Raw genomic sequence first — 23302 nt, forward strand, 5'->3', positions numbered from 1 at the left:
AATATATAGTAATTATAACTAATATATTTTATATTTTTCATTTTTTAATAATTTTGATGCTGTTTATGAGGCATGAGGCAGTGAGGTATATGCCTCGCTCTAGGAGGCTAGGTGTTTTGGCTCTGCCTCACCTCAAAGCCTTTAAAACCAGGTTATGTTATACAAATGAAACTTGTGCACAGACACTTGCACACACTCTTGACAGAATGTTTCTTATCTTCCATATGGCAAACTGATTGGTGCAATGACATAAAAAGGTTGCTATACTACCATCCCGTACATTAAATTGTATAGAATTGCTTTGATTTTAATTTTATTCTTTTTTCAGGGAATGGGCTTATGTAGCTGGTATTTTTTATATTTTACTGGAAATTTAAAAATTAATTGACTTTTCTTTTTGCTACTAGGTTATTAATGATGGTTGGCTGAATGGAGCTGCTGTCCTTGGAGTTCCTGTTAAAGCTACAATCAAAGAGGTGTATATGGCATTCTAAAATACTACTTCCACATAGGCTTCTAATAGAATCTTTTCAGTTGTGATCTTTTGCTCTTTATTTTCTTTTGTTTAGGACACATGAAGGATGCACCAAACATGGATTAGCCAATTAGGGCATTTTATAGTCATCTAGTCAAGTATTTCTTCTATTATATATTATTTAATACACTCTCATCTTAATTAATAACTTATAGAAAGTAAGTTTATAAACTCATATTTTTTCATGTTATTTTATGAGCTAATGTTTTGGCTGACAGTTTGGCCAAACAAGGAATAAATAGGGAACAATTTTTTTCGGTGGCATTGTAATAGGAGTTACTTTTTTGGGATCATTTGTCATGGGATGCTTGGCATATTGTATTTACTTTTTAATTATTGAATACAAGTCACTGTTTCCAATCAAAATTAATTAAATAAATAATTAGTCTTTGAATACTATAGACATGTGTTAACTTGATTTTGTTGTCTCTAGCAGACTGGCACATGAATGTATATTTTACATATATAGGAACTGATTATGATGTATACAAAGAAAATATTCTTGTATTCAGATTCATCTCTACACTACTTTAGTAAATGACTTCAGCTAAGCCTTACTTCAATAATTTGTAGTTCCACCTACTCTTTTCTGGACCACATCTTTTGTCATGTAATTAGGTTGTTCAAATTCATGCTTCTTGCCTGTTGTACCCCTTGGATAACAACACATAATTCAGCCATTGTGGAGTCCCCAAGTCCAGCTGGGCCCAAAAAGCATAGCTACCATGTTGCTGTTCTTGTTCGCAAGAGCTCCCACTCCTGGTGGGCCCCAGTTTCCAGTAGTACTTCCATTGAAGTTCAATTTGATGAATCCTTCTCGGAGCCTAAACTCTTTGTATCTTTGGTTTTTTTATAAGTTGCAGCCACTCCCCCCCCCCCCCCCAATTTTTTCAAATTTCAGCAGATGTGAAGGCTGAAAAATTCATAAAGATTTTACCCAATGGATCACTTTTATCAATTCCCTTTGATCTCTCTCTTCCTCCTTAAATATTCTTCTGTTACTCTCTTCCCGTATTGTCCAAATGATAGCTGCCCTGGTTCACCTCCACGCAACCCTGCCTCTTTTCTTTGGCAACCTTAATGTGCTTGGGTTAAGAAGGTTAGCCACTTCCATAGGGAAAGACCATCTGCACTCAAAAAGAAAGGAAAAGCATTCCCAAATACAAACAATAAATAGATAGAAGATTATTAAATGATAACAACTCTCACCCATGGTTCACAATTTTGATATAAATGAACATTTTGCCCCGTGGAGATGGAGAAATTTCGAAGATAGTTCCCTAAGATATTTGGAAAGATAAAAAATAGAAAAGGTTTCTACAAGCATGGAATTAGTTAGTAAACCTTCAAGGAATCATCAAAAGAAGGATAATTGCACATTTAAGGTTCAAAAAATTATAGCAAAGAGCTGTATAACTCAAATAGGAGAAAACTAAGAGACTTTAGTAGGTATCTCTGTCTCCCTTCTTAGCTATTTAGCCATCTTCTCTTCAACAAATATATCACATACCATTTTGACTTGTCTTTTTTTGCTACTACTTGTTTTGATTAAATTAAGAATACTCTTTTGTAGTTATAAGCATTTTTCTTTTTCTTGAACTATAGTGACTTAATAAGTGAATATTGCCAATATTGTGAACCATGATCTCACCATTGGCTTTAAAAAGGATGCACTAATTTGGAGAATTCCATTAATTTAAGAGAATTTCTGATATGGTATTTTTCCATTGAATTAATCACTATCATCTAAGCTTTGTCCATATGAGGTCAGTTACATGAAACCTGCTATGCCATTCCATTCTATTCAGTATTCATTGCCAAATCCACTATTACATTATTAGGCAACCTAGCCTCTATAGCTTTTTCCCATTCAGGTAGTCATGTTACTACTAATCATGCGATTGTTTAAGGTAATTATAGAATTCCTTGGATCATTGACCGGAACCTCTAACTTTTTAGTTTCTATGAACTTCTCTCTGACCGAGATAAAATATCTTTACCTGATGGCTCTCTTGCTCCCATTCAGGTAAGGGAGATATTAGAGCCACCTACCCTTACCTTACCCTTTATCCTTCATGTTCCCAAACTTAATGATAATCTGCTTACTATTTGTTGACAGATGTTGTTGTACACGTGTTTAGTACCGCAAGGGTACTTTTGTAATTTCTTCATACTTTATGTTGTACGACCAGCCTAGTATAAATAATAACATACTGCACATGCCTGGAGGATTCTTTTGGGCTCTCAGTCCTCTTGCCTCTCCTCTCTTTCTCTTCTCTTCTCTTCTCTTGCTCAACATGGTATCAGAGCAAGTCGTCCAGGCCTGAAGGGTGATGTCAAGCAAATCTGGTTTGTTCATCCTCCAATGTCGAGCAGTCAGTCTCTTCATCTCCCAGCCATATCCATCTGCTGTTCGACCTGAAGCAAGAAGATGCCTGCCTGACTTTTCATCTTCCAGCGCAGAAAAGAGTTCTGGTTATAGAGAGTTTTCTATTTGATGTTCAAAGAAGTCTGCCAACATTAACTGTTCGGCTGTAGAGAGGCTATCATCTGATGTTCGTAGAGAAAGTTCTGGTTTATAGAGAGGCTATCATTTGATGTTCAAGAAGGTATTATCTACTAGTCATCTACTGTTCGGATGCCCTGGTATTCAACTGAAGTTTCTTTTGTATTTCTTTGCACCCATTGATGGACTGTTGATGCCCTAATATTCGACTGTGGTGTTCCTTTTTGTGTTACTGCTGTTCGGCTACCCTGTTGATGGACTGAAGTAGCCCTTTTTTTTTACTTTGATCTCATTGACTGTTCGGCTGCCCTGAAGTTGGCACTGTACCAGGTCTGCCAATTAGGTGTGTGGTGAACTTCACCTTGCATCTTCCATTCTGTTGAGGGGTCATATGATCTCTGTAAAACCGTAGGTCATACAGACCTGTTTATGTACTGCAACAGCAGTGTTTGTCTTTTGGATTGCTATAAAACCGTAGGTCATACAGACCTGTTTATGTGCTGCAACAGCAGTGTTTGTTCTTGGATCCCTGTGAAACCGTAGGTCATAAGGACTTGTTTGTGTGCTGCAATAGCAGTCTTTTTAGTGGACTGAAGGTCTGGAAGTGCCTGGTGCCTTCTGTAACAGCTCTGTGAGGCAGTGCTCCTTCTTTGGGTGCTGTTTTTTAAACCTGAAATCATGAGTGGTGAAGATTCAACCACATCTGGAGTTTCTTCAATGCTGAATGGAATGAGTGGGGGTGGTGACCTATCCTTTCCTATGGCTGTTGTCCCTCTTGATGGTTTAAATTACCTAGAGTGGTCAAGAGGGATCAAGTTATACATCACTGCAAAGGGGAAGATAGGCTATATTAATGGGAGAATTAAAGAACCACACTTTGGGAGTGTTGAATATGATAGATGGAATCAGGAGAACAATATGGTTATGTCTTGGCTCTTGGTCTCCATGCAACCTCAAATAAGGAAGAATTTCATGTGGGCTGAAACTGCAAATGGGAGAATTAAAGAACCACACTCTGGGAGTGCTGAATATGATAGATGGAATCAAGAGAACAGTATGGTTATGTCTTGGCTCTTGGTCTCCATGCAACCTCAAATAAGGAAGAATTTCATGTGGGCTGAAACTGCAAATGAGATCTGGGAACAAGCAAAATCTACATATTCAGAACTGCGACACTATGCCAAGATCTATCAACTGCAGGCAGAATCGTCTACTTGTAGATAGGGGGAGAGGTGTTTATCAGTAAATTACTCTGACTTGACTTCTGTCTGGAAGGAGTTGGACCATTACCAGAATGTGGATTGGAAGTGTGATGAGGATGCAAAACTGTACAAGAAACTTGTCTCCCAGCAAAGAGTGTTTGCCTTCTTACATGGTCTGAATCCTATGTATGAATCTATCAGAGTACAGATTCTCAGTTCTAAGGATCTTCCATCAGTTTAGGAAGTTTATGCTCTTGTGCAATCTGAAGAGAGCATAAGGAATTTGATGAACAGCCCTGGTGGGGATGCAGTTTGTTGGCAGCAAAAGGGGGTGGCTCTACTAGTGTGGGATCTTCTTCCAGGAAAGTAGATCTCCAAAAGAAAACAGAAGATAAGGACAAATTGTGGTGCACACATTGCCAGAAACCCTGACACCAAAGATACCTGTTGGGATCTTCATGGGAAACCAAAATGGGCTCAAGATCTGAATAAGAAGCAAGGTCCAGATGTGAATAAAAGGTCCGGACAGCAAGGTACAAAGAAATACAACATGGCCAACATGGCTACTCGGGACAATCAGCCCTCCATCTCTACTGTGACTCAGACACATCTCTTTGGATCTGACCCGAGGAAGGATATTATGAATTCCTTCCTTGACCATTTAGAGCTCTATGGTAGAGCAATTCGTCAGATGGATGCTCTTCCCTCAACCTCATTTGCATCTACATCAGGTAACACTGCCACAGCTTTCCATGTTGCTTCTCACACCCTTGACTCTCCATGGATCATTGATTCTGGAGCGTCAAAACACATGAATGGTACGTCCTCTTACTTCCAAACCTATCACCTTCTTTTTGGAAGAGACAAGGTGAGACTAGCTGATGGATCATACAATTCCATAGTTGGTCAAGGAACCATCTCTCTTCCCCTTGGCCTTACCCTCTCTGATGTCCTACATGTTCCAAAATTTCCCATTAATTTGTTCTCTGTTAGTAGTGTTACTAATTCCTTAAACTGCTCAGTGACCTTTTTCCCTTCTCATTGTGTGATTCAGGATCTGGCCTCGGGGAGGACGATTGGTAGGGGACGTATGGTTGATGGACTTCACATGCTGGAGAATAAGGCTGGTCTTCATGTTACAGAGTCTATGAGTCAGTCCTATAAGAGTCAAGATTATTTATGGCATTGTCGCCTTGGTCATTTGTCTTTTGAGTCTTTAAAAGTTGTATTTCCAGAACTGTTTAAGTTAATATCTGTTTCAGATTTCTCTTGTCAAATGTGTCAGTTAAGTAAATATTGTAAAACTCATTTTCTTCAAAAAAATAGTAAATTTGAATTTCCTTTTCACATTGTTCATTCTGATGTATGGGGCCTTGTTACTTTACCATCTGAGAGTGGCTACAAGTATTTCATTACCCTCATTGATGATTATTCTAGATATACTTGGGTATATCCTATGCAAATCAGGGAGGAAGTACCAAAAATTATCCAAGATTTTCAGTGGATGGTCTTCACTCAATTTCAAATTGAAATCCAAATTTTTCAGTCAAACAATGCGAAAGGGTTTTTTCATAGTGCAATGGCTCACAGAGTAGCTGAAGGTATGTGGGTAAAGAATCTGTTGAGTGAGTTGGGTTTCCCAGTGGACAAGCCTATAACTCTATTCTGTGATAACAAAGCAGCTATAAACATTGCTTCTAACCCAGTGCTACATGATAGAACAAAACACATCGAAGTTGACAAGCATTTTATCAAAGAGAAGGTCATTACAGGCAAAGTATGTACTCCCTATGTCAGCTCTGAGAACCAACTTGCAAACATCTTTACAAAAGAGCTACACCATTCCAGACATCATGATCTCTGTGACAAGTTGGGCATGATTGATATCTATGCTCCAACTTGAGGGGGAGTGTTGACAGATGTTGTTGTACACATGTTTAGTATCGCAAGGGTACTTTTGTAATTTCTTCATACTTTATGTTGTACGACCAGCCTAGTCTAAATAATAACATACTGCACACGCCTGGAGTATTCTTTTGGGCTCTCAGTCAGCTCGCCTCTCCTCTCTTTCTCTTCTCTTATCTTGCTCAACACTATTAGTAGCCTAACTAAATCATTAAATTTTTGTATAACCTTCTTTCCCACTTATTGTGTTCTTTAAGACTTGCAATATATCTCCTTGATGCAGAGGATGGTGTTGGATTCTATCATGATAGTCTTACAATCGTATTATGTAATGCCATGGTCAGTTGAGTCATTTACCTTTTTCTTCATTGCGTCTATCATTTCCTAGGTTGTTCAAGAATGTCAGTGTGTCTAGTCTTTATTGTGAGTTGTGTCAAGTAACTAAATATTGTAGTATTTTTTTCTTCGAGCAAGAAAATATTCAAATTTCCTTTTAATAGTGTACTATTATGTGTGGGGGCTGCACCATTTACCTTCAATGGGTGGTTGTAAATATTTTATCTTGTTCATTGATGATTTCTTCAAATATACTTGGATTTATTTGATGCATTCTTGTGATTAAGTTCCAAAATTAGTTAAACAATTTCATGAATTCATTCTCACACAATTTAATATCCATATCAAAGTATTCAGATTTGATAATGCCAATGAATATTTTGAGAATGGTCTTTCCACTTATTTTGAAAACTTTGGGGTTGTTTATCAGAGTTCTCGTATCTACACCCGCAACAAAATGGGGTAGATGGAAGGAAAGATTGTCACATTGCTAAAGAGTATTGGGGTGTTGTTATTTACCTCCCATGTGCTAGTGAACTATTGGGGTGTTGTTATTCTGATTGTTGTTTACTTGATCAACTATATGCCTTATAGAGTCTTTGGTCCTAAGTTGCCTTTTAGTCTTCTTTTCCTAAAAGAGGACTTGTTCTCTATTCCTCTTCAGGTTTGGATGCATGTGTTATGTTCACATTCCCAATTCTTAGTGACATATTTGAACTCAAGGCTTCAAAATGCATCTTTCTTGGTTATGCCTCCACATAGAAGCGTTACTACTGTTATAATTCTGTTAGTGGGACCTGCTTTGTTTCTATGGATGTCACCTTTTGGTGAGTTAGCTCCTTTCTATCCTATTCTTTCTAAAGGGGAGCATTGTGAGCTGTTTCACACTCCCCTCATTTCAATCTCATCTTCCTCTATTCCTCTGGATGTTACTGTTGAGTCCTCTCTTTCTCTTGTTTTTCCTAGTCCTATTCTCCCTTCTATCTATTACTCCTAGTGTAAGAATATAGACTTGCAAACCGCCATAGATTCAGTTGACCCGACTTGAACCCAAACCGAATTAGCCAAGGCAGCAAGCCAAGTCACTTTATCAGAGCTATCTACATTGACTTAGAACCAAGAACATTCTAGAGTATTAATGAAAAGGGGAGATAATATAAATAGGGCCCCCAAGATCCATTTATAAGAGACCCAGATTCTCTCTCTTCCGTAGACCTTCGGAGCCAACCATCTGTGTCATATCCACATGCCAACACCTATTCCTCTTACTGACCCTTCCACTATTCTTATGACTCCTACTTCACAGATCCAGGTCTTCCAAAGGCATAGACGAAAACAAATTGTTCCTCTTACATCATCGAAGCCTCGTGCCCCACCATTACTAAGGAGACAATAGGCCCAAGTACAATCACCTCCTGCACCACCATCATCAAACCCTTCTTTCCCTAATCTTGATTTTTTTATTGCTATATGAAAAGGCAAATGTAAATGCACTGCTCATTACATCTATAACATATTTCTTACAGCTTATTGTCACCCTCCTATTACTCCTTTTTAGCCTTTATTTCCTCTCAACCTATCTGTTGAAAAAATTGATTTTATTTTGTTAGGGTCTGTTTGGATGATTAAAGCGTTTTTATTTTTTTTATTATTGTACTTTACTTATAGTAGGGGCACAAGGGTCATTTCCCTTCTTATTTTTTTCACCCTATATATTATAATGAAGCTGGCGCCGCCAGCACAGTTCCATTGCCTCTAATCCTTCTTTCTCCTTTCTTTCGCCTTCTCTTCTTCATTCCCTTCTCATCTTCTTCTTTAATCTTCAATCGGATTTACTGTCAAGATGGTATCAGAGCGTGACCATTGAATCTGGGTGATCAAATGTCTTCTCCAAGCTGCTGAATCTGGGCGGAACAGAGGAGTAAATCTGGGTTGATCGAATCAGATCAAGTGTCTTCTCCAAGCTGCTGAATCTGGGCAGAACAGAGGAGTAAATCAGGGTTGATTGAATCACATCTGCAACTGGTACAGCCCTATTTTTTTCCTTTTTTTTTCTTCTCTTGGTCGTGTGCCAAGAGGAAAATGAATGGTTCTGAATCACTGAATGTCGGCAAACCCTTGTGAGGTTTATACCTCTGTTTGTTTTGGATCGTGTGATCCTGTACTTGTGAAAGGTGGCTGTAGGTCACGTATGACCTGTTTTCTCTGCTTCTTGGCTTAATGTCATGTGCGTAAGGATCCCTCTTAGTGATTAATGCTTGTAGACCTTCTGGAAAACTAGTAGGCTGGGACTGTTATTCCGTACAGGTCTGAAAATCAGATTTATTATATTGTTTTTTTCTGGAAATTGGTGCTGATCTTGTGCACAGATTAAGTCCAAAACTGAAGTGTGTGTGGACTGATCACTTTTTGTGTGTGGAGCCTTTTGTTCTGATATAAGAAGTGATCCTAAGTTGAGGTTTTAGATCAAAAATTCTGTGTTGACCATGTTGTCTGAGAATTCTGCTACTTCAGGGATTTCTGGAAGTCAAAATGGAGTAAGTGGGGGAATGGATATGAGTTTCCCAATGGTTGTTATTCCCTTTGATGGTCTGAATTACCTTGAGTGGTCTAGGGGAATAAAACTCTACATCACTGCTAGGGGAAAAATAGGATACACCAATGGGAAAGTGAAGGAACCGAAGAGCGGAAGTGCTGAATATGATAGATGGAACCAAGAAAATAGTATGGTGATGTCATAGATCTTGGTTTCCATTCTAACATAGGTAGGAAAGACATTTATGTGGGCTGAAACTGCTTGTGAAATATGGGAACAAGCAAAGTCCACCTATTCAGACCAGAGACACTATGCCAAGATATACCAACTGCAAGCTAAATCGTACACTTGCAAGCAGGGGGAAAGGAGTCTCTCGGTGTACTATTCAGATCTGGCATCGATATGGAAAGAGTTTGATCACTATCAGAATGTAAATTGGAAGTGTGATGAAGATGCAAAGGCATACAAATCACTTGTATCTCAGCAACGAGTATTTGCCTTCCTCTTGGGGCTGAATCCTTCATATGAGTCCATCAGGGTGCAGATCTTGGGAAGTAAAGACTTGCCATCAGTTCAGGAGGTTTATGCCTTAGTTTAGTCATAAGAAGTAGAAGAAATGTGATGAATTGTACAGAGGGGGAGCTAGTCGCCCTAGCTATCCGGGGAAGTTTAGATACTAATGTCGGAGGTGGTTTTAAGAAGGGTGACTCTCAGAAGAGAACAGATGATAAGAGTAAACTTTGGTGTACTCACTACCAGAAGACAAGACACCATAGATACATGTTGGGATCTCCATGGAAAACCTAAATGGGCACAAGATTTGGGTAAGAAGTCAACAATTGATCAGGGCAAGAAACCAAGTCAGCATAATCAGAATCAGAAAAAATATAACTCAGCTAATATGGCATCTCAAGAGATTGGTCCCATGGTAACTCAGGAAAGGCATCCCAGTTCTGGCCCTAAGGAAGAGATCATCAACTCCTTCCGTGACCATTTGGAGTTATATGGTAGGATTCTTCGCCAGATGGATTTTGGTCCTACTCCTACCTCTTTCGCATCTGCATTAGGTAACACTACATCAGGTAACACTGCCAATGCCTTCCATGTGTCATCTCATACCTCTAATTCCCCTTGGGTAATTGACTCCAGAGCCTCAAACCACATGACCGGTAAGTCAAATTTATTCCAGGCATACAATCTTCTCTCTGGGAGAGATAAGGTGAGACTAACTGATGGTTCTTTCTCCACCATAACCGGCCAAGGAATCATATCTTTCCCACTCAGTCTTACCCTTTCTAATGTACTACATGTTCCAAAATTACCTATAAATTTGTTTTCCATTAGTAGTATTACTCACTCCTTGAACTGCTCAGTTACGTTTTTTCCGTCTTCATGTGTGTTTCAAAACTTGGCCTCGGGGAAGACGATTGGTAGAGGAAGCACGGTGGATGGTCTCTACATGTTGGAGAATAAAGTTGGTCTTATGGCCACAAAGTCCTTGAGCTCGTCTAGTGAGAGTCAAGCCTATTTATGGCACAGTCGTCTTGGTCATCTTTCTTTTGAGTCATTAAAAGTTATGTTTCCAAAGTTGTCTGAGTCTTTGTCAGTGAGTCAGTTGCAGTGTCAGACATGCCAATTGAGTAAACATTGTAGAATCTCTTTTCCTTTGCGAAAAAAAAGATCTAAATTTCCGTTTCATATTGTTTATTTTGATGTTTGGGGCCCTGTTACTCTACCTACTGAGGCTGGATATAAGTACTTCATTACCTTGATCGATGATTACTCTAGATACACCTGGGTTTACCCTATACGATCTAAAGATGAAGTGCCTAAAATTGTGAAAGACTTTCAATGCATGGTGTTCACTCAGTTTGAAACTGAAATCCATATTTTCTAGTCGGACAATACAAAGGAATACTTCCATAGTGATCTCACGTAATTCTTTGCTTCGAGTGGATCATTTCAACGAAGCTCTTGTGCTAGGACACCCCAACAAAACGATGTCGTTGAAAGAAAAAATTGTCATCTTCTCAAAGTAGCTCGTGGCTTGTTAATCCTGTTAGTGGTGTTAGTGAAGGGGTATTTCGGTCTTTGTACTTGTTGAGAATGTTGATGTGTACTGTTATGTTAGTTCGAGTGCCTCTTACTTAAAGAAGGGCACTTAAGTCTTTTCCAATAAGTTAATAATATAATAACAGGTCTGGCCGAATCTAGGGATAACTTTTTTCTCTAATTCGAACCAGCCTTTCTCTCTTTCCTCTCTTTTCTCTCTTCCTCTTTCCTCTCCTACTTCTTGTTGTTTACTTTACAGTCAACGAACAAGATAGAATTCTAGGGCAGGTCAAACTTTAACATGGTATCAGAGCGAGGTTCAACAAATCAGACTTGCTAGAATTCCGTCTTCTGCGCATTCGAATTAGGGTTTCTCTTGGGTTCTCGGTTGTGAGTTGGAGACTGGGAAAAGGGCTGAAAAGGAGTGATCACCCTCTTCCTTAGGAGGTTCCTATGCCTCCGATTGTGTCATTGGTGATTGGTTGCTGTGGTTTCTAAGCCCTAGTTAGGGCTGGTACGTGTGGTGCAGTGGTGTCTCAGCCCTTCGTGTGGTTGGCCTTCAAGCGATGAGGTAAAGTTTTTTTATGCATATTATCTGTTATGGAATACATGAGAGGTGTAGTACAGTTCGCATGATGGGTTTTCAGATTGCAGAATGCTAGGGTTTATTCTGGTTTGTGTGTGATTCGAAGGGCAATAGTGTTTACTTAATGGTGAAACTTCCTGTAGCTGTGGATTAGGGTTTGTGGTGTTGCAGTTTTCAGCATTTAATACTGCTGAAATCAGTGTGCAGATTTCGGTGAGTAGGGTTTGTGGTGTTGCAGTTCTCAGCATTTATTACTGTTGAAATCAGTGTGCAGATTTCGGTGAAGTGTCTGTGTGTAGTGTGCAGTGTGTAGTGCTCAGAATTCAGTGATAAGGGAGTTCGGCAATGGCAGATAATAGTGATAGTAAACCTAGTGTCATGATATCTACTGACTACCTGAATGTCCAAATGACCTCCATTTAACTAAATGGAGAGAATTATGTCCCTTGGGCCAAGTCTGTAGAGGTTTTTCTGAAGGCGAAGAAGAAAGTGAAGCATATTAGAGAGGAGAAACCCCCCGGTAATTCTCAGGAGTATGAAGACTGGGAACAAGAAGATGCACAAATCATTACATGGTTGTGGAACAGTATGGAACCCAAAATCAGTGTGAACTTCATGTTTCTTGACACAGCCAAAGAGGTGTGGGATCATGCTAAGAAACTGTATTCAGGTCAGGATAATACCACTAGGGTATATCAACTGTATCAAGAATACTTCAATCTGCAACAGGGAAATCAGAGCCTTGAGGAGTACTATGCCAGTGTGAGGAATATCCGTAATGAGTTAAATGTCTATCATCCTCTCACTTCTGATGTCAAAGTTTAACAGCAACAGCGAGAGCAGCTTCATGTGACACGGTTTCTGGTGGGGCTGAAGTTTGAGTATGAACCAGTACGAGCCCAGATACTAGGGGGATCTGCTCTTCCATCTTTAGAGGAGGTGTTTGCTCGTCTTCGGAGGGCTTCCATTGGATCTATGGATTCTAATGTCTCCGATAAATCAGCATTTGCAGTGTCGAGAGGTCGAGGTGGCAGAAGTGGGGCCCGAGGAGCCCAGTCTGGCAGGAGTGGTAGTGGTGGATCTACACATATCCGTGGTGGTGGTCGTACTGGAGGCAGAGATTCAGGGGGAACTCGTGGTAGAGGATGTGGCTCGGGTCCACGGAAGTGTACTCATTGTGGTTTGGATGGACATACCATTAACTACAAGTGTTATCATCCCAGTTCTCGTCGTTCCTTGGTATGTGCTGATGTTACATTCTTCGAGTCTACTCCGTTCTTCGTGGGGTCCGGTGTTGCTGCTTCCTCCACATCACCACCTCCTCTTCCTCTTCCTATGGCTGATCCACCTCCTCTGGTTCCAATCATGCCTACGTCCTTGCCTCCGGTGCCACCGTCGGTTGACCGTCCACCCATCCGTCACGTGTATACACATCGCCCGCGTGTACCGGCTGCAGCTCCTCCAGCTTCATCACCGTCGACAGATCCAGCTCCAGCTCCGACACCAGCCTCCAACCTAGATCTTCCTATTGCCTTCCGGAAAGGTAAACGTACTTGCACCCTTCACCCTATTTCCAATTTTGTTTCGCTTACCCACCTCTCTGCCTCTCATCGCCAGTTCATCTCTTTGTTATCCTCCGTGGTTGTTCCTAAGGATGTCCAGGAAGCCCTTACCTCTCCAGAGTGGTGTCGTGCTATGGAAGAAGAGCTCTCTGCTCTACATCATAATCACACTTGGGATCTCACCACTCTCCCTCCTGGGAAGCAGGCTGTCAGTTGTAAGTGGGTGTATAGTGTTAAGTACTTGCCAGATGGTCGTGTTGAGCGCCTGAAGGCGCGACTGGTTGCCAAAGGGTACTCTCAAACCTATGGCATTGACTACACAGAGACATTCTCCCTGGTTGCTAAGATAGGGTCAGTTCGTGTCGTCATCTCCCTTGCAGCTATGTATGATTGACCTCTCCATCAGCTAGATATCAAAAATGCCTTTTTGCATGGTGATTTTCTCGAGGAGGTCTACATGGAGCAACCACCAGGGTTTGTTGCTCAGGGGGAGGATGGTAAGGTATGCAGACTTAAGAAGGCTATTTATGGACTTAAACAGTCCCCTCGAGCATGGTTTGGTAGGTTCAGTGAGGTGGTCAAGAAGTTTGGTATGAAACAGTGCCAAGTTGATCACTCTGTCTTCAGTTTTGACTCGTCGGCAGGCAAAATAATATTGGTGGTGTATGTGGATGATATCGTTGTGACTGGGAATGATAAAATGGGCATTGACAGATTGAAGGCATTCCTACAGGAACACTTTCAGACAAAGGACCTTGGCAAGTTGAAATACTTTTTGGGCATAGAGGTAGCAAGATCTAAGCATGACATTAATTTGTGTCAGAGGAAATATGTGCTTGATTTACTGGAAGAAACAGGGTTGTTGGGTACTAAACCGGCTGAGACACCTATGGAAACAAATACGAGGCTGAGCAGTGATATAGGTGAAGTATTTGAAGACCCTGGCAGATACCGACGACTTGTAGGCAAACTAAACTATCTAACCATTACTCGGCCAGATATTTCATTTATGGTTAGTGTGGTGAGTCAGTTCATGCAGAAACCTTTGGTCCCACATTGGAATGCAGTGCTAAGGATTGTGAGGTATCTGAAAGGAGCTCCTGGTCTTGGTTTGCTGTACAGGAGTGGTGGAAAACTGGTAGTAGAAGGATACACCGATGCTGATTGGGCAGGTTCTATGTCTAATAGACGATCTACCACAGGCTATTGCACCTTTCTAGGGGGTAACCTGGTAACGTGGAAAAGTAAGAAGCAAACAGTTGTGGCAAGAAGCAGTGCAGAAGCAGAATATAGGGCCATGGCACATACTGCTTGTGAATTAGTGTGGCTGAGGAACCTTCTACAGGAGATAGGATATAACATCAGTACTCCAATGAAGCTCTATTGTGACAATCAGGCAGCGGTTCATATCTCTTCCAATCCGGTGTTTCATGAAAGAACCAAGCACATCGAAGTTGACTGTCATTTTGTGAGAGAGAAGGTGCTGAATGGGGTGATAGAAACTGCATATGTTAGTACGGGAAACCAGTGGGCAGACTTGTTTACAAAAGGTTTGAGTCAGGGGAGAGTGGACTACATATGTAACAAGCTGGGATTATATGATATATACTCACCAGCTTGAGGGGGAGTGTTAGTGGTGTTAGTGAAGGGGTATTTCGGTCTTTGTACTTGTTGAGAATGTTGATGTGTACTGTTATGTTAGTTTGAGTGCCTCTTACTTAAAGAAGAGCACTTAAGTCTTTTCCAATAAGTTAATAATATAATAACAGGTCTGGCCGAATCTAGGGATAACTTTTTTCTCTAATTCGAACCAGCCTTTCTCTCTTCCTCTTTCTTCTCCTACTTCTTGCTGTTTACTTTACAGTCAACGAACAAGACAGAATTCTAGGGCAGGTCAAACTTTAACAAATCCATATGAATGTTCCGAAACGTTTTTGGATGGATGTTGTTCTGTGTGCTACGTACATCATCAACCGTATGCCATCTGGGTTACTGGAGTATAAGGCCCCACATAAGCTTTTGTTTCCTATACCTCCGTTGTCCCCCATTCCAATGCGTGTTTTTGGGTGTCGTTGCTTTGTTCATAACTTGTCACTTACTCGGAGTAAACTTGATCCTCATGTTATTCCTTGTGTTTTCTTTGGTTACCCTTTATCTCAAAAGGGGTATCATTGCTATGATCCCACCTCTTGCAAGTATTATGTCTCAATCGACGTATCCTTCTTTGAGAATCAACCTTTCTTCTTGGTTTCTCCTTAGGGGGAGAGTAGGGTCAAGGATAAACAGGCTCAGACTCAATTACCTCCTCTACTTGACCCTCCTCCATTTCGTGTCTTTCTTCGCCGCCACAAAAGTCAGTAGAGTTCAAGAGCCGTGGAACCTAACACTATGCAACCAACCTCATCAGCTTCACTGGAGGTTGATCCTTCCCATCAGCCAGGTACACTTGCTCCTATTGATATGCTTGTTCCTCTCAATGTTGATTCACCTGTCATTAATGATCTTGATGTTCCTATTGCTAAGAGAAAGGGTGTTAGGTCTTGTACCACTAATCATCCTATCTCTCACTTTGTGTCCTATGACCATATTTCATCTTCATATCGTGCATTCCTCTCGTCTGTTGATAGTATCCCCCTTCCTAAGAATGTGGCAGACGCTTTATCCAAACCTGAATGGACAGATGCAACGAAGGAATAGACTGATGCATTACACAAAAATGGCACTTGGGAGTTGGTGGATCTTCCTGAAGGGAAGGAACCAATGGGTTGCAAGTGGGTGTTCACAGTGAAACACAAGGCTGATGGAATTGTTTATAGGAACAAGGCCAAACTGGTGGCTAAAGGTTTTACACAAGTATATGGAGTGGACTGTGCAGCGACTTTTGCACCAGTAGCCAAGATGAACTCTATCAGAATTCTCCTTTCATTGGCAGCAAATCTTGACTAGGAACTTCACCAATTAGACATAAAAAATGCTTTCTTGAATGGTGACTTAGAAGAGGAAGTGTACATGACCCAACCTCCAGGTTTTTGTGCCGAAGGTAGTGAACAGAAAGTGTGCAAGTTAAAAAAATCTTTATATGGGCTGAAACAATCTCCTCGGGCCTGGTTTAGTAAGTTCCACTTACAGTTCAACAGATGGGGTTCAAACAATGCCAGTCAGATCACACTCTATTTGTGAAGAAAGGTGAAGGGAAAATTGCAGCTCTACTTGTGTATGTGGATGACATAGTGATCACAGGAGATTGGGAGGCTGAAATACAGAGACTAAAAAAGTTCTTAGCCACTCAATTTGAGGTGAAAGATCTTGGCCCCTTATGTTATTTCCTTGGAATTGAAGTTGCCCGCTCTCACAAGGGCATCTTTATTTCCCAAAGGAAATATGTACTAGATCTACTAGAAGATACAGGCAAACTAGGGACGAGACCAATTGACTCACCAATTGAATCTAACCATCAATTGGGAGACAGTCAGGGAGAGTTCTTGAAAGATGTGAAGAAGTTTCAGAGACTTGTAGGGAGACTCTTGTATTTGTCTATGACCAGGCCTGATATTGCTTATGCAGTGGGTGTCCTTAGTTAGTTCATGCACAATCCTAGGACAACTCACTTTGAAGCTGCAGAGAGGATCCTCAGATACCTCAAGAAGTTTCCCGGAGCTGGTTTGTTGTTCCAAAAACATGGACATTTAAAGGTGTCAGTATATACTGATGCTGATTGGGCAGGGGCAGTTGATGACCGAAAGTTTACTAGTGGGTATTGTGCCTTTGTAGGGGGAAACCTAGTCACATGGAGAAGTAAGAAGCAAAGTGTGGTGGCTAGATCTAGTGTTGAAGCATAATACAGAGCTATGTCTCATGGAGTTGTTGAAATCATGTGGATAAGAAATCCGTTAGGTGAACTGGGTTTTGCAGTTAGCAACCCTATGTCACTCTATTGCGACAATAAGGCTGCTATCAACATTGCAGCTAATCCAGTCCTCCATGATAGGACGAAACACATTGAAGTGGACAAGCATTTTATTAGAGAGAAACTTGTGAATGGAGAAGTGTGCACCCCATATGTCAACTCAGAAGAACAACTTGCAGACATCTTCACCAAAGGTCTTCATCATGTGCGGCATAATGATTTGTGTGACAAGTTGGGCATGATTGACATCTATGCTCCAACTTGAGGGGGAGTGTTGAAAAATTTGATTTTATTTTGTTAGGGTCTGTTTGGATGATTAAAGCATTTTATTTTTTCTGATTATTGTACTTTACTTATAGTAGGGGGCACAAGGGTCATTTCCCTTCTTATTTTTTTTTGCCCTATATATCATAATGAAGCTGACGCCGCCAGTACAGTTCCATTGCCTCTAATCCTTCTTTCTCCTTCTCTTCTTCCTCTTCTCTTTTCTTCTCTTCTCATCTTCTTCTTCTTTAATCTTCAATCGGATTTACTGTCAAGACTATCCCTAAAAATGTGTCAAAAGCAAGGTTTTTAAAACCAGACCAGACAAGGAACCATTTTGGGGACCGGTTCCCAAGTCGAACGGACGGCCTATTCTAACAAAATAATTAAAAAAACAAAACGACCAGAACCATTGTCTAAGTCGATGGTTCGACCACTAGGATCAGCAATTCACTGACCAAATCAATGGTTTTTTGCCAAAAAAGCGATTTTGGGGTGAAAACGCTGGTCAAAATTGTCCCAACTAAAACTGAGGGGTGCTATGAGAAATGAGATGGTAACAATGCAAAAGAATAATACCTAGAGTATTTTTTATTTTCCTAAAGGAAAGGAGCTTGTTGGTTGTATGCATAGTTTTCAAGGCACCAAGGCAAGGCTAGGAGACAGGGGGGTGCCTAGTTACCTAGGCAGTGGATTTTTTTTATGTAGAAAACATAGATCCTAGGGTAGTTTCCTAGGTACCATAACCATATTTCCTTAATAATTATTCATAATTTTCATAAGAAAAGTATAGAGTTCATGTTAAAGTATAGAAAATCAACATATTAATGAGAAGAAGAAAAGAAGGAAAAGAACATTCAAAAAATACAAGGGCTGAACCCTTATTTTTGTTAAAGGAAAAGAAGAAAAAAAGTAGTACTAGAAAATGTGTTGATTAGACAAAATTTTAAGTTCTTCCTTACTTGTTTCAGTTTTTAAAGTCTTTGAGGGTTCAATACAGCATTTAGCAATGTTTGTATTGATTAAACCCTAACAAGAAAGAAAATAATAAAAATAAATTAGTATATAAACACACAAAATGAATATTTTAGTTTAATAGTCTATTTTATAATTATAATGTCAAAAAATAAAGAATAAAAAAGTATTTTATAATACATAGTACAAAACTGCTTTGAGATTAGGCGAGGCGAGCCTCATAGGGCGCCTTGTCACCTTGACAATTATGGTTGTATGTGAGGTTCAAAAATTCGATATGATATGCCTTGTATCGGGTATATCATATTGTATCATGGCCTCACCGGAATGCCTTTCGATATGATATGCCTTGTATCGGGTATATCATATTGTATCATGGCCTCACTGGAATGCCTTAAGGCATTTCCAAAAACTTATGTTGTTAGATGTTAAACCATTAAAATTGACTCCCTGTGAAAATCTCAAGGTAAAAGGATAAAAAAAATAATGCTTTATAGTATTGAAACACCTGATACGCATGTTTGTGCGTATCAAGTGTATCGATTCTTTGAATCTTGGTTGTCTGTGGGTGTACACCATTAAGTACCATGCGTATGGTTCTATTAAACTACCTTTTCATGGCCCTTATATCAATTTGTTGTGAATAATGCCTTCGAAAATGGGGGACTTAATGAAGAAGTTTATATATATCTTCCCCTAGCCATGTATGGTAAGGAGATGTGAGGGAAAGTATGTAGATTGTAGAAGTTTCTTTGTGGTCTCAAACAATCCCCATGGGCTTGGTTTGAGAGGGTTCTGAAGTGCACTTGTTGGCATTGGTTATATACAGACTCAGTTAGATAACGCCCTCTTTATGAAGATGAGAGATGCCTTGGTGACTATTCTTGTAGTCTATGTTATGATACTGTGGTGACAAGTGATGATGTAAAGGAGATTGGGAACCTTAAAAAATTTCTTAGTTTTGAACTTGAAATTAAAGATCTTGTGGAGCTATGTTACTTCCTGGGCATTGAATATGCAAGATCCAAGTATGGTATCTTTGTGTGTTAGAGAAAGTGTATGCTTGATTTGTTGACAGAAAGGAGAAACTTGGTGCTAAACTTACTGCCACCCTCACTCTTCCAACATGATGTGAAAAATGCTTTTCTCAATGGGGACTTGCAAGAAGAGATGTATATGGATCTTCCAATTAGTTTCTACGATGATGTGGAAAAGGGAAAGGTATGTAGGTTGAAGAAGTCTCTATATGGTTTGAAACAATCACCCAGAGCTTGGTTTGACAGGTTTAGAAGAGCCTTGGTTGTTTTTGGCTATACTCAGACTCAATCAGATCATACTCTGTTTGTAAAGAGGAGGGGGTCCCTGGTGTCAGTTTTGATAGTGTAGTATAGTGTAGTATATGTTCTGGATCTACCACAGGATAAATGCTTCAGAAGGTGAACTAGTGAAGGATGTTGGGAGATATCAGAGATTAGTGAGGCAGTTGCTATATTTATGTATGACACGACAAGACATCTCTTATGTAGTGAGTGTGGTGAGTCAATACAGGCATGCCCCACGAGTTCAGCATTGGGAGGCGGTTGACAGTATACTTTCTTATGTGAAGGGACACCCAGGTAGAGGCATATTGTTTACTGACCATGGACAGTTGAAGCTAGAGGCATACACAGATGCTGATTGGGCAAGGTGTCTAGACGATAGGAGATCTACATCAGGAGTTTGCACTCTTGTTGGAGGTAATCTAGTTTCATGGAAGAGTAAGAAACAAACAGTTGTGGCAAGGTCAAGTGCAGAAGCTGAATACAGAGCCATGACACATGGTGATTTAGAGCTCCTTTGGATCCGTTCCTTGTTAGGAGAGATTGGGATTGAGGCAGAAGAACCTATGATGCTATACTATGACAATCAAGCAGCAATTAACATTGCCCATAAACCCAGTTCAGCATGATAGGTTGAAGCACATTGAAGTGGACAGACATTTTATAAGAGAAAGGGTGACTTCAGGGGAAGTTTGCTTGCCATATGTTGCATCTAATTTGCAGCTTGCTGATGTTCTTACAAAAGGTGTTGCAAGAAACAAGCTGGAGCATGATCCACGCAAGTTGGGAATGTGTGGCATTTATTCCCAACTTGAGGGGGAGTGTTGAGTTATTGGGCCGATGTTCTCTTATTGGGCCGACTTTATTTATTTTTTATTTACATAATTCAGTTAGGAAGTTATTGGGCCTTAGGCCCATTAGTTTATGTTAAGTGGTTCTTTTTAGCTTCTTATAAGTAGTCAACCTACTAAGGGCATACTTGTTCTTGTAACTTGTACATTATTTTTACGAGTATATAATTAAAAGGAAGGGGGCAGCCAGATTTAATTCTTCCGGCTTCCTCTCATTCTCTTCTATTTCTTCTTTTCTTTTCTAGCAAAAACTTTTCTCTTCTTTCTTCTTTTCATAAAGTTTATATCAAAACAGATATCAGAGCTTTTCTACTCTAATCAAGCGGCAGACTGGTTGACACATGCAGCTTTCAGTGGGCTCAATGTAAATATTAATGAGCTGCCTTTGTTGCTTGCTTGCTTTTGTTTGCTTCTGTGATGTCGGGGGACATGCTACCCCGTCTTGTGTAGTCCCTTTCTGTTAAAAAAAAAAATACAGATCTCAAATTCTTATTGAATTGAATTTCGATATACCCCTACCCAGATTTGATCCCATCCATTTGTAGCCCCATAAATTATTCTAAGCTATCCTAAAATTGCCTTTTAATGTTTCCTTCTAAATCCAATTGATGTGCATAAGCATTAATTATGTTAACGATTTCCTCACCTAAAACAAGTCTAATTAACATTATTCTATCTCCAACTCCTTCAACATTACTGTTTCTTTTTTTAGATCCTTATCTACATATTGCTACTCCATTTTCTATTATTTACTTCTCTCATGTACCATAGTTTATAACCATCAATTTCTTTTAACTTTTTACTCTTCTATTTAGTTTCTTGTAAGCTTGAAATGTTAATCTTTTTCACTTCATTGTATCTACTAATTCTGTAATATTTCTTGTTAATGTTCATACATTCAAAGAAGCTAATCAAATACATATTTCTTGGACTGACTTGTTTACCCACCATTGTCAAAAAATATGTGGGAACCCTTGCCTATTTCTCACCACAACCAGACATTGTTGTGACACATTGCTTTTGGAGAACATCGTAACATTCCCTTTTCCATTTCTCACCACACCAGGGTTAAGGTGTAGCACATCACTTCCAAAGAATGCCTTAGCATGAGCATGAAAAGACAACTCGTGATCCGTGTTCATGAGAATTTGGCAAAGTTTTAATGCTGGCAACCAACTTGACACAACTTTCCTCCTTTAGGAAAAACGGGTCCAGAATTTGACCAGGAGATGGTTCAAATGGTTTGACCATCCAGGTCAATGGTGGATTGAAACATTGCTTGGGACTAGCAGTGAAGACAAGCTCACACTGTAGGAATCAAAATTTTAGTCAATGCCAAGTAGGGCTTGTAAACCAACAGCATGATATTCAGTTCCAATTTTCTGTTGTTTTGTGTCTTTCTCTATAATAGATATACATCTTATCTCAGCTTAATCCTTATCACTACCTTTGTTGCAGGCAAATAGTGAGTCATTTGTGGTAAGAACTCTGGACAGGAAAACACTTTGGGAAATGCAGACCCCACAGGTTATTGATGAAGAGCACTTTAAGCTCCTCTTGGTTTTTGGTCTAACTATTCTAATTGTACACATTCGTAAGTTTTTTAAAGATACTTATCAGATGTCTTATGCAGGTCATAAAACCTTCATTGCTTAGAGAAGGTTTTGAGCTTGTCAACAAGTATGTTATCTTCATTCCATTGATTCAATTTTGTGATATTGAATCTATTTAAATCAATCATGAAAGGGATAAAAAGTCTATGAAGTATCATGAACTTACATTGACAATAATGTTCACTTACAACCACCAAGTTTGAGAAGTTGTGACCCATGTTTCAATCAACAGACTGAGATGATTTCATTCTTTGAATTCATATATATTGATCTACATTAGCATGTTATCCTTTGGTTAGATGTTAATAAAAATGAAGTCTCGGAAGAGAAAATTGCTTTTGACATTTTTCATATGTACTGTGTTAAAAGAGAGGATTGTCTCTTCTTTTTAAATGTAAAAATATCTGTTCACATGCATTGTTTTCTTTTCATCCATGCCACCATATAAAAAGAATTTTCACCAAAGGCATCTATACAACAGCATATTTTATCCCACATCCATATCATGAAACACAACTTATACCTTCTGCCATGCACTGTACTTCTAATCCTAATTTATATGAAGCAAAGCGTAGTCTCAGCAACCTCAGCAAGAATAAAGATTGCTGATAAGCCTTATAATGGAAGGGTAAGTTTATTTTTGTTAAAAAAGAAAAGAGTAATGGACCCTCCCCCCCCCCCTAATTCTACATATTTGTCTATCTCCACCATCCTCCACTATCTTGCCTTTTGTGCACTCACTTAAACATATTATGTTGTCCTAGATGCATAACTTGCTTTTCCTTACCATGATGTAGGCACTAAAATCCACCAATCACAACCTTAAGTAATAATTTTTTATCCGTTTTCATGTAAAGATGCAACAAATTCATATACCAGGTTCGGTTTTTCACTAGTGATAATAAATATTAGAAGAGTGGATTTTGTCTAAAAAGAAACCTAGTTTAGAGAATTCCTTTACATGAGATGAGGAAGTTGTGTAGGTTTATCTATTTGTTTCCTGTCAAGCTGAACAATGCGTTGAAAAAAAGTGTAACAAGAATTTATGATTTTCTACAGAAAAGGACTTGAAGTCACTGATGATGTTTCTATTGTTGAGCACCTTAAACATCCTGTATACATCACTGAAGGATCCTACACAAACATCAAGGTA

At 39.6% G+C, this 23302-nt stretch overlaps 1 protein-coding gene across 1 annotated transcript in view; it reads left to right on the plus strand.

The window, feature by feature from the left end:
• Nucleotides 1-23302, plus strand: part of ISPD (Nucleotide-diphospho-sugar transferases superfamily protein) — a 95100-nt gene that overhangs the window by 70097 nt on the left and 1701 nt on the right. The window contains exons 8-11 of the mRNA XM_010253984.3: nt 408-476; nt 21995-22063; nt 22170-22216; nt 23209-23299. Coding sequence (XP_010252286.2) covers nt 408-476; nt 21995-22063; nt 22170-22216; nt 23209-23299 — 276 coding nt within the window. The remainder of the gene's footprint in view (nt 1-407; nt 477-21994; nt 22064-22169; nt 22217-23208; nt 23300-23302) is intronic.

This window comes from Nelumbo nucifera, chromosome 5 (genome assembly GCF_055504915.1).
Source record: "Nelumbo nucifera cultivar China Antique chromosome 5, China Antique-T2T, whole genome shotgun sequence".
NCBI lineage: Eukaryota > Viridiplantae > Streptophyta > Magnoliopsida > Proteales > Nelumbonaceae > Nelumbo > Nelumbo nucifera.